The sequence below is a fragment of the Malaclemys terrapin genome, chromosome 5 (genome assembly GCF_027887155.1).
Source record: "Malaclemys terrapin pileata isolate rMalTer1 chromosome 5, rMalTer1.hap1, whole genome shotgun sequence".
In the NCBI taxonomy this organism is placed as follows: domain Eukaryota; kingdom Metazoa; phylum Chordata; order Testudines; family Emydidae; genus Malaclemys; species Malaclemys terrapin.
This window is the reverse complement of record NC_071509.1, coordinates 12,982,091-12,994,896: the sequence shown is the minus strand read 5'-3', so window position 1 is coordinate 12,994,896 and position 12,806 is coordinate 12,982,091. Positions and strand designations below refer to the sequence as shown.

General features: G+C 43.2%; 1 protein-coding gene across 3 annotated transcripts in view; it reads left to right on the top strand.

Moving 5' to 3' along the window:
• Positions 1 to 12,806, top strand: part of SUCLG1 (succinate-CoA ligase GDP/ADP-forming subunit alpha) — a 40,394-nt gene that overhangs the window by 5,081 nt on the left and 22,507 nt on the right. The window contains exons 1-2 of one of the 3 annotated variants that reach the window (XM_054030793.1): positions 1,154 to 1,229; positions 9,570 to 9,673. In XM_054030793.1, the coding sequence (XP_053886768.1) occupies positions 1,202 to 1,229; positions 9,570 to 9,673 (132 nt within the window). In that variant the 5' untranslated portion in view covers positions 1,154 to 1,201. Of the gene's footprint in view, positions 1 to 1,153; positions 1,230 to 9,569; positions 9,674 to 10,215; positions 10,292 to 12,806 lie in introns of those variants that run through there. The other 2 variants (XM_054030792.1, XM_054030794.1) reach the window with 2 other exon arrangements.

Here is a 12,806-nt window from a genome sequence, read left to right as displayed (position 1 = left end):
CTGTGCCAATCACACGTGCCCTTTGGATTTTTGTCTTCAGGTAGTTTATCACTACAATGGTAGGTTGTCCCCTGGAAGCGATGTGCAACCACTTTGCGCGACTGCTGTGGAAAGGGCCCGAGAGTACAAGAGGTAGTAGCCCTGGGATAAAAACCATGCGGGGGAGGAGGGACAGCAGGGGAGGGGCCAGGGGTGAGTCTGCCGCCGGATGTGGCCTACAGGCTGGAGTTTGCCCACCCCTGGACTAGCTGAAGCAATCTCAGAACTGTTAGCAGTTACCTTTGAGAACTCATGGAGGACAAGTGAAGGTCCCCTGAGGATTGGAGAAGGACAACTCTAGCACCTATCCTTAAAAGGAAGAACAAAGAGGGCCTGGGGAATTATAGATGAGTCAGTCTGACTGATACCTGGAAAGATACTGGAACAAATTATTAAATCAGCTTGTAAGAAATTGGAGGATAATAGGACTGTAAAGAATATCCAGCACAGATCTGAACAAATAATGCCAAGCCAACCTAATTTTCTTTTTTTGACAGAGTTACTGGCTTACATCACATCTATAGCTTGCCCCCCTTGTATCTTGATATTAGTAAGGCTTTTAGCACAGCCCCACATAATTCTCATAAGCAAACTAGAGAAATGTGGTCTAGATGAAATTACTATAAGGGGGTGCACAACTAGTTGAAAGTCTGTACTCAGTATCAGTGGTTTCTGTCAAACTGACAGGGCATATCTAGTGGGGTCCCGCAGGGGTCAGTCCTGGGTCCGGTACTAGTTAATAATTTCATGAATGACTTGGATAATGGAGTGGAGAGTGCGTATAAAACTTGCCGATGACACCAAACCTGCAAGGGGCTGCAAATACTATGTTGGCAAATTAGAGAATTAGTCTGAAATCAACAAGATGAAATTCAATGAAGTGCAAAGTGCTTCATTTAGGAAGGCAAAATCAAATGCACAACTACAAAATGGGGAATAACTGGCTAGGCAGTACTACTGCTGAAAAAGATCTTGATTATAGTGGATCACAAATTGAGTGTGAGTCAACAATGTGATGCAGTTGCAAAAAAGGCTAATGTTCTGGGGTGTATTCACAGGAGTGTTGTATGTAAGACGTGGGAGGTAATTATCCCGCTCCATTCAACACTGGTGAGGCCTCAGCTGGAAAACTGTCTGATTCTGGACACCACACATTGGAAAGATGTGGATAAATTGGAGAGAGTCCAGAGGTGAGCAAAAAAAAAAGATAAATGGTTTAGAAAACCTGACCTATAAGGAAAGCTTAAAAAAAACCTAGTTGTGTTAAATCTTGAGAAAACTGAGGGATATCTAATAACATGTGGTGATGTTATAGGAGAGGACTGTGATCAATTGTTTTCTGTGTGCAGTGAAGGTAGGACAAGAAGTGATGGGCTTAGTCTGGAGCAAGGGAGATTTAGGTTAGATATTAGTAAAAAGCTTCAAACTATAAGGATACTTAACCACTGGACAGAAGGACAAATATCTGTCAGGGGATGGTCTGCTTTTACGTGGTCTTGCCTCAGCCAGGGTGGTTGGACTAGATGACCTCTCAAGGTCCTTTCCATCTCTACATTTCTATGATTCTGTGACATGAGGAAGGTTGGTGTCAGCCTGGAAGATGCACTTGACAAGAATGCTTGGAGACGAGGAACAAGAGCTGCTCATCTTGATTGATGAAACAAGGCAAAGGTGAAGAGGAAAAGTGGGGTACCGTATGTGCGTGTAACAACAACTTGCTATTCAATAAACTATTTAAAAAATCTTGCTACAGCCCTCTTGCTTTTATTATACTTTCTTTCCCTTCATATCGTCACTCCATTTTTTTTTTTCACATAAGAGGTCATGGTGTATCTTTTCCAAAGTTGTCTTCTGCATGTTTCCTCTTATCTTACAGTGGTTTGATTTAAATCACAAAGTGGAAAGCCTCAATTTTGAAGTCTCAATTTTAATCTACTTTTCCATTTGTACCTCAGATCTTTTCTAAGGAAAGATGAATTATCATTGGTTGATATAATCCTAGAGCCTCTCTACACTAGATCTGGTACATCTTTTTGCTACCCAGGAGGGTACGCTATAACTATATACATTTATTTTAAGCAATTGCAGAAACTCTCCTTGAAAAGAACAGGGTTGGGCACTCCAGAGGGACGCTCAGAGGACTAGATGGTTGTTGTGTGCCTATCATTAATCTACACAGAGTGAGTCAGGCCTGGAAGGCTCAGCAGCTCTACTCATGTTGCCAGAGGCTGGTGGTTTCACAGCAGGCACATACAAGGCTTCCTCACGCTAAGGGCAGGTCGTGGTGATGAGATGCCTCACAACTCTGAGTACCCCAGGAAAGTGTTACAGGGGCCTCTAGCACTACTGTAATACAAACAAGAAGTAATCAGTTAAGATTAGGATTCTTGGTACTCTTTGCCAGTATAGAGAAGGTCTTAAACAATAAATGTGGGGCCTTATTATGCCACTTTTACAGTCACTTTTTGGACATGGTTAGGATAAGTAGACCTAAGAACATAAGAATGGCCCTACTGGGTCAGACCAAAAGTCCATCTAGCCCACTTGCGTCTGATGAAGTGGGCATTCACCCACGAAAGCTAATGCTGCAATACTTCTGTCAGTCTTAAAGGTGCCACAGGCCTCTCTGTTGCTTTTTACTAAAACCATGTTGACTCTTCCTCAACAAATTATGTTCATTGATATGTCTGACAATATTGTTCTTCATTATAGTTTCAACCAGTTAGCCTGACTTCAGTACCGGGCATACAGGCCTGTAATTGCCAGGATCGCCTCTGGAGCCCTTTTTAAAAATTGGAGTCCCATTAGCTATCCTCCAGTCATCTGGTACAGAAGCTGATTTAAATGATAGGTTACAGACTACAGTTAGTAATTCTGCAATTTCACATCTGAGTTCCTTCAGAACTCTCAGGAGAATACCATCTGGTCCTGGTGACTTATTGCTGTTTAATTTATCAATTTGTTCCAAAACCTCCTCTAATGATACCTCAATCTAGGACAGTTCCTCAGATCTGTCACCTAAAACGAATGGCTCAGGTTTGGGAGTCTCCCTCACATCCTCAGCCATGAAGACAGACGCAAAGAATTCATTTAGTTTCTCTGCAATGGCCTTATCATCCTTGAGTGCTCCTTTAGCACCTCAATCGTCCAGTGGCCTCACTGGTTGTTTAGCAGGCATCCTGCTTCTGATGTACTTTTAAAAAAAAAAAAAAAAAAAAAAATTGCTATTACTTTTTGAGTCTTTGGCTAACTGTTCCTCAAATTCTTTTTTGGCCTTCCTAATTGTATTTTTACACTTTTTTTGCCAGCGTTTATGCTCCTTTCTATTTTCCTCACTAGGATTTAACTTCCACTTTTTAAAGGATGCCTTTTTGCCTCTCACTGCTTCTTTTACGTTGTTTAACCATGGTGGCTCTTTTTTGGTTCTCTTGCAATGTTTTTTTAATTTGGGGTATACATTTCAATTGAGCCTCTATTCTGGTGTCTTTAAAAAGTTCCCATGCAGCTTGCAGAGATTTCACTTTTGGCACTGTACCCTTTATTTTCTGTTTAACTAACCTCATTTTTGTGTAGTTCCCCTTTCTGAAATTAAATGCTACAGTGTTGGGCCGCTGTGGTGTTTTTCCTGCCACAGGGAAATTAAATTTAATTATATTATGGTCACTATTACCAAGCAGTCCAGCTATATTCACCTCTTCGACCAGATCCTGAGCTCCTCTTAGGACAAAATCAAGAATTGCCTCTCCTTCGGTGGGTTCCAGGACTAGCTGCTCCAAGAAGCAGTCATTTACGGTGTCAAGAAACTTTATCTACGCACCCCATCCTTAGGTGACATGTACCCAGCCAATATGGGGATAAGTGAAATCCCCATTATTATTATTATTGAATTAACTTTAATACCCTCTCTAATCTCCCTGAGCATTTCATAGTCACTATCACTATCCTGGTCAGATGGTCGGTAATATATCCCTCCTGCTATATTCTTTATGAGGAATGGAATTTCTATCCATAGAGATTCTATGGTACAGTTTGATTCATTAACGATTTTTACTTAATTTGATTCTATGCTTTCTTTCACATATAATGCCACTCCCCCACCAGCATGACCTCTTCTGTCCTTCGATATATTTTGTACCCTGATATTATTGTATCCCATTGATTATCCTCATTCCACAAAGTTTCTGTGATGCCTATTGTATCATTATCCTCATTTAATACCAGGCACTCTAGTTCACCCATTTTATTATTTAGACTTCTAGCATTGCCCATGTATTGACCTTGCCCATTTGCTGTTCGGATACAGTGCACTCACTAGACCAGTGTTTCTCAAATGTGGCCACATGCCGCATGCAATCACCAGGACAGCCTCCTGAGTGGTGGAGGGCAAAGCAGCAGCTACTCCCCTCCCTGTTGCTACTGTATACAACTGCCTTGGTGTTTGCTAATGCCGCCAGCAGGGGGTGGTGCTCTGCACTGCATCTGGAGACATGTAGGCATGCTGGCGGAACCTTGGACTCCAGATGGCCAGTGAGTTCCTGACCCACCTTCGTGGGGGTGGTGGGGCTTCAGGCTTCAAATCTGGGACCCCAGGCCCCCCCTTCCCCCAGAGCTTGCTGTATTGGGGCTTTCCCAGACTGAGTAAGCTTGCTGTGAAAGGTGATATTTGTATGTTTCGTTAATATCACTTTTTACATCAAACTTACTAATGCAGACTTCACAGCAGGCTTGCTAGCTAGGTTGGGGCTGTGAAAAGTGCTATATTAACAAACATAAAAAATTCATTTTTCACAGCCTCCTGGCCAGCTATCAAGTCTGCTGTGAAAAGTGATACTAGCTGGGAGGCAGCGAGAAGTGATATTCTGTTTAGTTCCAGTAAAGAATAGAGACAACTGTGCATTGTTTTTATTATTGAATCTGCCCCCCCCCCAAAAAAAAACAACCCTACATGAATAAATTAAAGATTTGGGTGTGTATACGTGCATATTTATTTTTCTAAAGTTAATTAAGTATTTTAGGAAGAAGTGTCAGAATGCACACTCGCAAGAGTTGGTGACCACATGATGAGGCCACCCAAAAAATTATGAGAACCCTTGCACTAGACAGTATACAGCTGAGGATAACAATCTGCTCATGCCTATATCCTCTCCCCCTCCCCCCCCCCTTCAACTACATTTTTTCCTGAATCAAATTTCTTCTGCCATGTAAAAACCATGTAACATGCTTCAGGACAAATCCATGGAAAGCTTGGCGTTTAAGCTGGTTTTGAGTTATCAGAGTGCATAAAAATTAACATTTTAAACATTGGAAGATGCATCTCTTTTCACACTTGGCCGGCTTGTGAAAGGCTCAGCAAGTGTGCGCGCTCTTTTTTTTTTTTAATTATTATTTAATTCTCCATAGGACTGAATCTGACACATCTCAGCCTCCAAAATTTTTTAATAAGCCCCCGAAAATAGATATGGAATAGTCAGTTGAACCTTAACAATGGAACTGGTGGTATGATGTTATAATATAAATTTAGTCCATCGCAGTTTTTTTAATAATGTACAGATTTAATCACTGAAAACACTTAAAATAGACTTTGTGCTGCATTATAAATATGTTCACTGAGAACATCTTTCTACTGTCTAGCTTAGAGTCCTTCTCAATATTGAAATGTTAATTGACATGGAACCTTGACCGTGGATAATTCAGCTATTCCTGTTCACCCTAGAAGGGTCAGCGTAGTAAGCCTTTTAAAAGGATCTTTTTTTATAAATGTACTTTAACTAGCCAGTGTGTAGGAGTGATTCTTTATATACAAATATATGGGAAGTCAAATTTCAAGAGTCTTTTTTTGGCTCTGGACTTGCTGTCAATGTCCGGGCACACACAGGTTCCAACATACATGGACCTGGTCTAACCACATAGTTACACTGGTTCAACAAGCTACGTTTATGTTTTGTGTGTGGGTGGTTTTTTTTTTTTTTTTTTTTAACCATTGTCCATTTTTGTGGATGCTTACCTCCATTTAAACCTCACAGCAGTTTAGTTTGCCCTTGTAATTGATGTAACCAGGTTTAAATTGAGGTAAGTGTGTTCACACTTAGCTGCACTAGTTTAAAATAACACATTTTTCCCTGACTGAAACTTCGGTCTGCTAAAGATTACCTTAAAATCACATTCAATATGTTTATTAGAGCTTCAGACCTGGACCTACTTGATCTATTGGCTTAATGGTTTCTCTTAAAACTTAAAGAAATGTATGTAACATTGTTTATTTCGAATAATATTTATTTGTTTATTGCTTCCAGCAATATTGATCAAGCAGACAAAAGCAAGTGATTAGATTGAACTATTGCAAAGGCTTTTCTGACTTCTTAACAGACTGATGACATGCATATCTAGAAGTTCTGTTATATGCTGTGAGCCTCCCTATCCATTTTCCCTTTAAACTCTAATTTTATTGACTGTTCAAAATGTTTGGTGCTATGTAGAGTCTCGTGTAACATTCTTTTCCCAATGGTTCTTCAAGAAAACAAGACTGATTACCTGATAGGTTGGAATCAGACATAGAATCACAGAATCATAGAACTGGACGGGACCTCGAGACATGATCTAGTCCAGTCCCCTGCACTCAAGGCAGGACTAAGTAATATCTAGACCATCCCTGGCAGGTGTTTGTCACTGACTTGAACGAGGCTCTGTGTGGGAGTAAGGATCTGCCCATGAAGTCTTATTTGATGTACGGCTTTTCTTAATGCTTTAAGTAGAACAGTTAGAGTTAAATTTGTTTGACAGGCATGTGCTATTATAATTCTTCACATTTTTTGGCATGACTGAAAAGTAGGGAAAAGACTACAGCGCTTGCTGGAGAAATCAGACTTGACTTAATAATGTATAAACTTCTTTTGATGTTGGTTTAGCCTTGCTTCTCATTTAGGTTGAATGGAGGTACACACACACACACAGGCTTTATCTTTAAAAAGTTCTTTGCAAAGAGAGATCTCAGTAGGATTACTGCCCCTTTAGCCTCTCCGTGGGGAAAAAAAAACTTGCAACTGCTTAGGTTTTAAATATTGTGTAAATGAAGCCTCGACTAATAAGCCTTCTATAATTGCAATTTCTATCTGGTGCCTTTATTTTAACATGTCAGTAACATGTAGTGGTAAGTAGACAAGTACGTGTATCTGGTCATAAGAGCTTGTGTTGAAGCAGAGTTGGGAGGGATAGTTCAGTGGTTTGAGCATTGGCCTCCTAAACCCAGGGTTATGAGTTCAATCCTCAAGGGGGGCATTTAGGGATCTGGGGCAAAAATCTGTCAGGGACAGTACTTGGTCCTGCTGTGAAGGCAGGGGACTGGAGTCAATGACCTCTCAAGGTCCCTTCCATTTCTATGAGATAGGTATATCTCCATATAATACGTTGTTTGTAAAATACTTGGAGAGTTATTTTTCTTTTATGTTTTTTCCAGCCAGTGAACTCTACATACTGTGGTCTTGTTTTTTAAATGATGTGGCTCCCCAGAGGCACACTTGAGCATGTGCCTGTTCAAACCGAAGACAGTCCAGATAGGATATCTTTATTTTAGCTTCCCCTTACTTTCCACTTCCTCCCTTTTTCTTAAAGTTCATCTCTTAACGTTTTTTCCTCTTAAGACTTTAGGTACCTGAACAGCACCACATCTCTTGTAACGTATACTAATATTGACTGTGCTGTGTGCTAGGAATGTACAATTTCCTGCTTAGAATAAGTGTCATAAAATACAGCCCGGTTAGGGAGGATTTCTAAACTATCCAAGGCCCATTATAGGGTTGAAATTCTCTGCTACAGCTGACCTTTTTGCAAAAGGATTTGTGAAGAATCTGTCCCTCTTTTCCGTAGCCATCTCTTATCTTACATTTCACACAAGTAAATTAAACTGTGCTTTGCCATCGAGCGGATGATGCAACAATAGAATGCCTTAACTGTTCAATGGGAAGGCAATTAGTTCCCTTTTCTGTACTCATTGGTTTTCTTTAGCTGCATATCTTTACGGCGTTAGAAGCAGTGAGAAGAGGCACATGCAAGCATCCTCTTGCTGAATTAGATGGAAAGTGGTGCTGGTGGTGTTGATGGAGGGTCTTCCTTTTCCCCATGAGTCCAAGCATGATTTTAAGCTTGTGGTTTCTAAGCCCTAGCAGCTAGGAAAGTATTGGAAAAAGCTTCTCTCACTGAATCTTCACCCTGGAGTGATCCTTCTGAGGATCACTCAACATGCTAGATTTTTCAGATTGGCTAAGAGGTAGGGTAGGGTGTGTGTGTGTGTGTGTGTATGTATACGTATATGTATGAGGTTGTGTGGCTATTGGGACCGAGGAGCTGGCTCCATTCTCAGTTCTGACAATGCCTCACTCTGTGGCCGTGGTTAAGTCTTAGGCCATGTTTTTAAAAGTGTCCTCTGTTGTTGGATGTATTTTTTTATTTGTTTTTTAAACAGTTAGTTAGGGCCTGATTCTTCATATGCTGAGCACCCACACTTAGGGTTGCCATCTGTCTAACTGCACAAACCCAAACACCCTGCCCTGCCCCTTCCCTTCCCTGAGGCCTTATCCCTGCCCCACCCCTTCTCCAAAACCCCCCTCCCTCCAGCCTCTCCCCCACCCTCACTCACTTTCACCAGACTGGGGCAAGGGGTTGGGGTGCAGGAGGGGTGTGTGTGCTCTGGGCTGGAGGGTAGGGCCGAGGGGTTCAGAGTGTGGGAGAGGGCTCCAGGCTGAGCCTGCAACAGGGGGTTGGGGTGCAGGCTCTGGGAGGGGGCTCAGGGCTGGAGGGGGCTCAGGGCTGGAGGGGGCTCAGGGCTGGAGGGGGTTGGGGTACGGGAGGGGATGAGGGGTGCAGGCTTTGGCTGGATGGTGCTTACCTCGGGCAGCCCCCTGAAGTGACTGGCATATCAGCTCCAAGGTTCAGGGGTGGCCAGGTGGTTCTGCGTGCTGCCCCTGCATGCAGGCACCAGCCCCACAGCTCCCATTGGCTGTGATTCCTGGCCAATGGACACTGCAGAGTTGGCACTCAGCATGGGGGGGCAGCACGCTGAAACCCTCTGCACCCAGGAGCCAGAGGGACATGCCAGTCACTTCCAGGAGTTGCACAGAGCCAGCGCAGGTATGCTTACCTTAGACCTGCTGCACCACCAACCGGACTTTTAGCAGTCTATTAAAATCTCCCGGACTGGTTTCAGTAGCCACTGGGAGATAGATTCTGGGAGACTCCCGGCCAGTCTGGGAGAGTTGGCAACCCTACCCACGCTCCAGACAAAGTCAATGGGAGCTACAGGTGCTCAGCACCCCTGGGAATCAGGCCTGAGGTATCTAAGGTAGGGCACCCAAAATTAAAGCTTTCTGAAAATCTGAGTCTGTCCTTCCCTTATGTAACTGTAGAATGAAGTCGTGTCTGATTCATGGGGTGTTGAAAGGCTTAGTTCAGTAACATTTGTAAGGCCATATAGAAGGGTAAAAGTAAGATTCTAGAAACACAAGCGATTATTAACCTTTTTATTTTATTATTTTTAGTGCAGCAGAATGGAGTACGTCACTGTTCCTATTCAGCCACACGGAAAAATCTTTATATCAATAAAAATACAAAGGTTATCTGTCAGGGTTTTACTGGCAAACAGGTGCGTATCTTTGGTATAGATGAAATGCTTAGTATAACCTTCTTTAAATGGAAAAAACTGAGTAGCCAAGAGATTTAACAGGTGTTCCATATTTTTGGTTTTATTTGTTGTGCATATATATGTCCTTCTAGCAAATGCAGACGTTTTAAAAGCTGGGTTATCTTATTATATCACTGTTTGCTTTATTTAGCCTTGTCGCCACATCCAATATAAGGTATTTCTTCAAAAGGTTCTGTGAGGAAAATATTTATTCTTTGTAGAAACAGCTTTCCTGTTTTCCGCTTTGAATTTTTTCTGCTGAATTATCTTCTGGATAAAGGGAAATGTTCTTCATTGATGAAGCAGTTTGCTTCAAGCATTGTGTGTTGCTACGCTGCAAAACCATATCCTGTATATAATTCTGTTACTGTTTGACACCACTGACTTTCATCCTTATTTTGTTTAGAACCAATCCTCCATGATATGTGTTAATTGAAGCTTTGTGTCCTCTGAATAAGAGGTTGCCTTGTGTAGTCACTTTATTCTTTGTATTTTCAATTTCCGACAGCAACCTGGAATCCCACTGTTTCCAATCCAGTTCATGCTCAAATTCAGCAACTGCGCTCTTTAACTTCTCTGGTTAGTGATTGTTCATTCAAATGTTATCATTGAGACAATGCCTTTTGTTTTAAATTAAGAGTTTATTTTCCACAGAGAATCAGTTTAATTCTTTGTCATCTTAATTCATTTAATCCTTCTTTCACATTCTCTCATTGTTACACATTTGAATGATGAAAAGACTGCATTAGATAGCAGAAGTGCATTGATATGAATTAGCAGCAGCTGCCAATATTGTTTTTTTGCACTTGATTATCATGTTTGTGATCTCTTAAAGCTGATTTGGAATATTAAAATGTGGGCCTCTGCTATGCTGTCTGAAAATGTATTGGCAGGGGAGAACTAACTAACTGAACTATTACCTTGTGATTTGGAGCCTAACTGCTCTGATCTAAAAGAAAAAAAGGCATGCTGTATTCTGAAGGTCATTTAAAACTTTAATGTGCACTGTAAAATAGCTATTCATTATGTCCAGATGTCCCATTATATTACTCCTGTGGGAATTCTGTGCCATTGCACGCGTGCAGAATTTGTGTCCCCCTGCAGATTTCTTTGTTTCCCTGTCATTTTCTGAGAGGAAGCAAAGGGAAGCTGTGGTGGTGGGGAGGGAACAGAACAGGGATGCTCATGCGTGTAATTTTGTGGGGGGCACAAGCAGGCAAGGTATGTAGGGACACATGGGGTCATGTGCCACTGCCACCCCATTTCTACGAGTGCAGAGCTTCCCAGTTCAAGGAGGGTACCACTTAGATGCTGCCTCCTGGGTACTAGTGCCGGTCATGTTCTTCTTCTGTGTGCTGGGAACTATCCTGTTTCTGCACAACAGTGAGTGCCAACGGGGGAAATAGGGGAGTGGGGGGCAGATGGGGCAGGAGGAGGGGGATGTAAGAGTTAGGGAAGGGGGATGGGGCAGGGGATAGTGAAGAGAGAAAGGGGGGGGATGGGGGAATCATGGGAAGGGGCAGGAGCCCAGCATGTGGTGTCCCCTGGGCAGCAGCAGCTGGGGCTCCCCCCGTTTTAAGCAGGCGTATCAAATCCCCACCTCAACAAGCCCCACCCCCTTCACCTGGACCACTCTGACAAGCCCTCCACACCCAGACCCCTATCCAATGGAGCCCCAACCACCTGCACCTGGACCCCCACCCCAGCAAGCTCTGCTCCCCCAGCACCCAGATTCCCCCTGCCAAGCCCCAACCTCCCCCCCCCACACACACACACACACTGCTCTTGCTGAGCCTCAACCACCTTCCCCTGGACCCCCCTGCATCTGGAAACACCCCCTTTCCCCCTCAATGAGCCCCTGTGCATTCAGATCCCCCCCACTGAGCCACTTGTACCCAGATTGCCCCACAGAGAACCCTCTTACCCCACACTTGGATCCCCCCACCCTAAGCCCCTCTACACTTGGATCCTGCTGGGCTAAACCTGCCTGCCCACACCTGATGTGCCTGGTGCAGAGGGGCAGGACCCTGGGGTGTTTCTGGGGGAGGCCTAGCCCTTGTGCTGGGTTAGGGTTGGGTGCAGCCTCGTGGCCAATTCCATGTTGGGGGTAGGGAGGGGCTGCAGGGTGATCTCCCACCTCCATAGATTCATATTCATAGATTCATAGATTATAGGACTGGAAGGGACCTCGAGAGGTCATCGAGTCCAGTCCCCTGCCCGCATGGCAGGACCAAATACTGTCTAGACCATCCCTGATAGACATTTATCTAACCTACTCTTAAATATCTCCAGAGACGGAGATTCCACAACCTCCCTAGGCAATTTGTTCCAGTGTTTAACCACCCTGACAGTTAGGAACTTTTTCCTAATGTCCAACCTAGACCTCCCTTGCTGCAGTTTAAACCCATTGTTTCTGGTTCTATCCTTAGAGGCTAAGGTGAACAAGTTCTCTCCCTCCTCCTTATGACACCCTTTTAGATACCTGAAAACTGCTATCATGTCCCCTCTCAGTCTTCTCTTTTCCAAACTAAACAAACCCAATTCTTTCAGCCTTCCTTCATAGGTCATGTTCTCAAGACCTTTAATCATTCTTGTTGCTCTTCTTTGGACCCTTTCCAATTTCTCCACATCTTTTTTAAAATGCGGCGCCCAGAACTGGACACAATACTCCAGCTGAGGCCTAACCAGAGCAGAGTAGAGCGGAAGAATGACTTCTCGTGTCTTGCTCACAACACACCTGTTAATGCATCCCAGAATCATGTTTGCTTTTTTTGCAACAGCATCACACTGTTGACTCATATTTAGCTTGTGGTCCACTATAACCCCTAGATCCCTTTCTGCCGTACTCCTTCCTAGACAGTCTTTTCCCATTCTGTATGTGTGAAACTGATTTTTCCTTCCTAAGTGGAGCACTTTGCATTTGTCTTTGTTAAACTTCATCCTGTTTAACTCGGACCATTTTTCCAATTTGTCCAGATCACTTTGAATTATGACCCTGTCCTCCAAAGTAGTTGCAATCCCTCCCGGTTTGGTATCATCCGCAAACTTAATAAGCGTACTTTCTATGCCAATATCTAAGTCGTTGATGAAGATA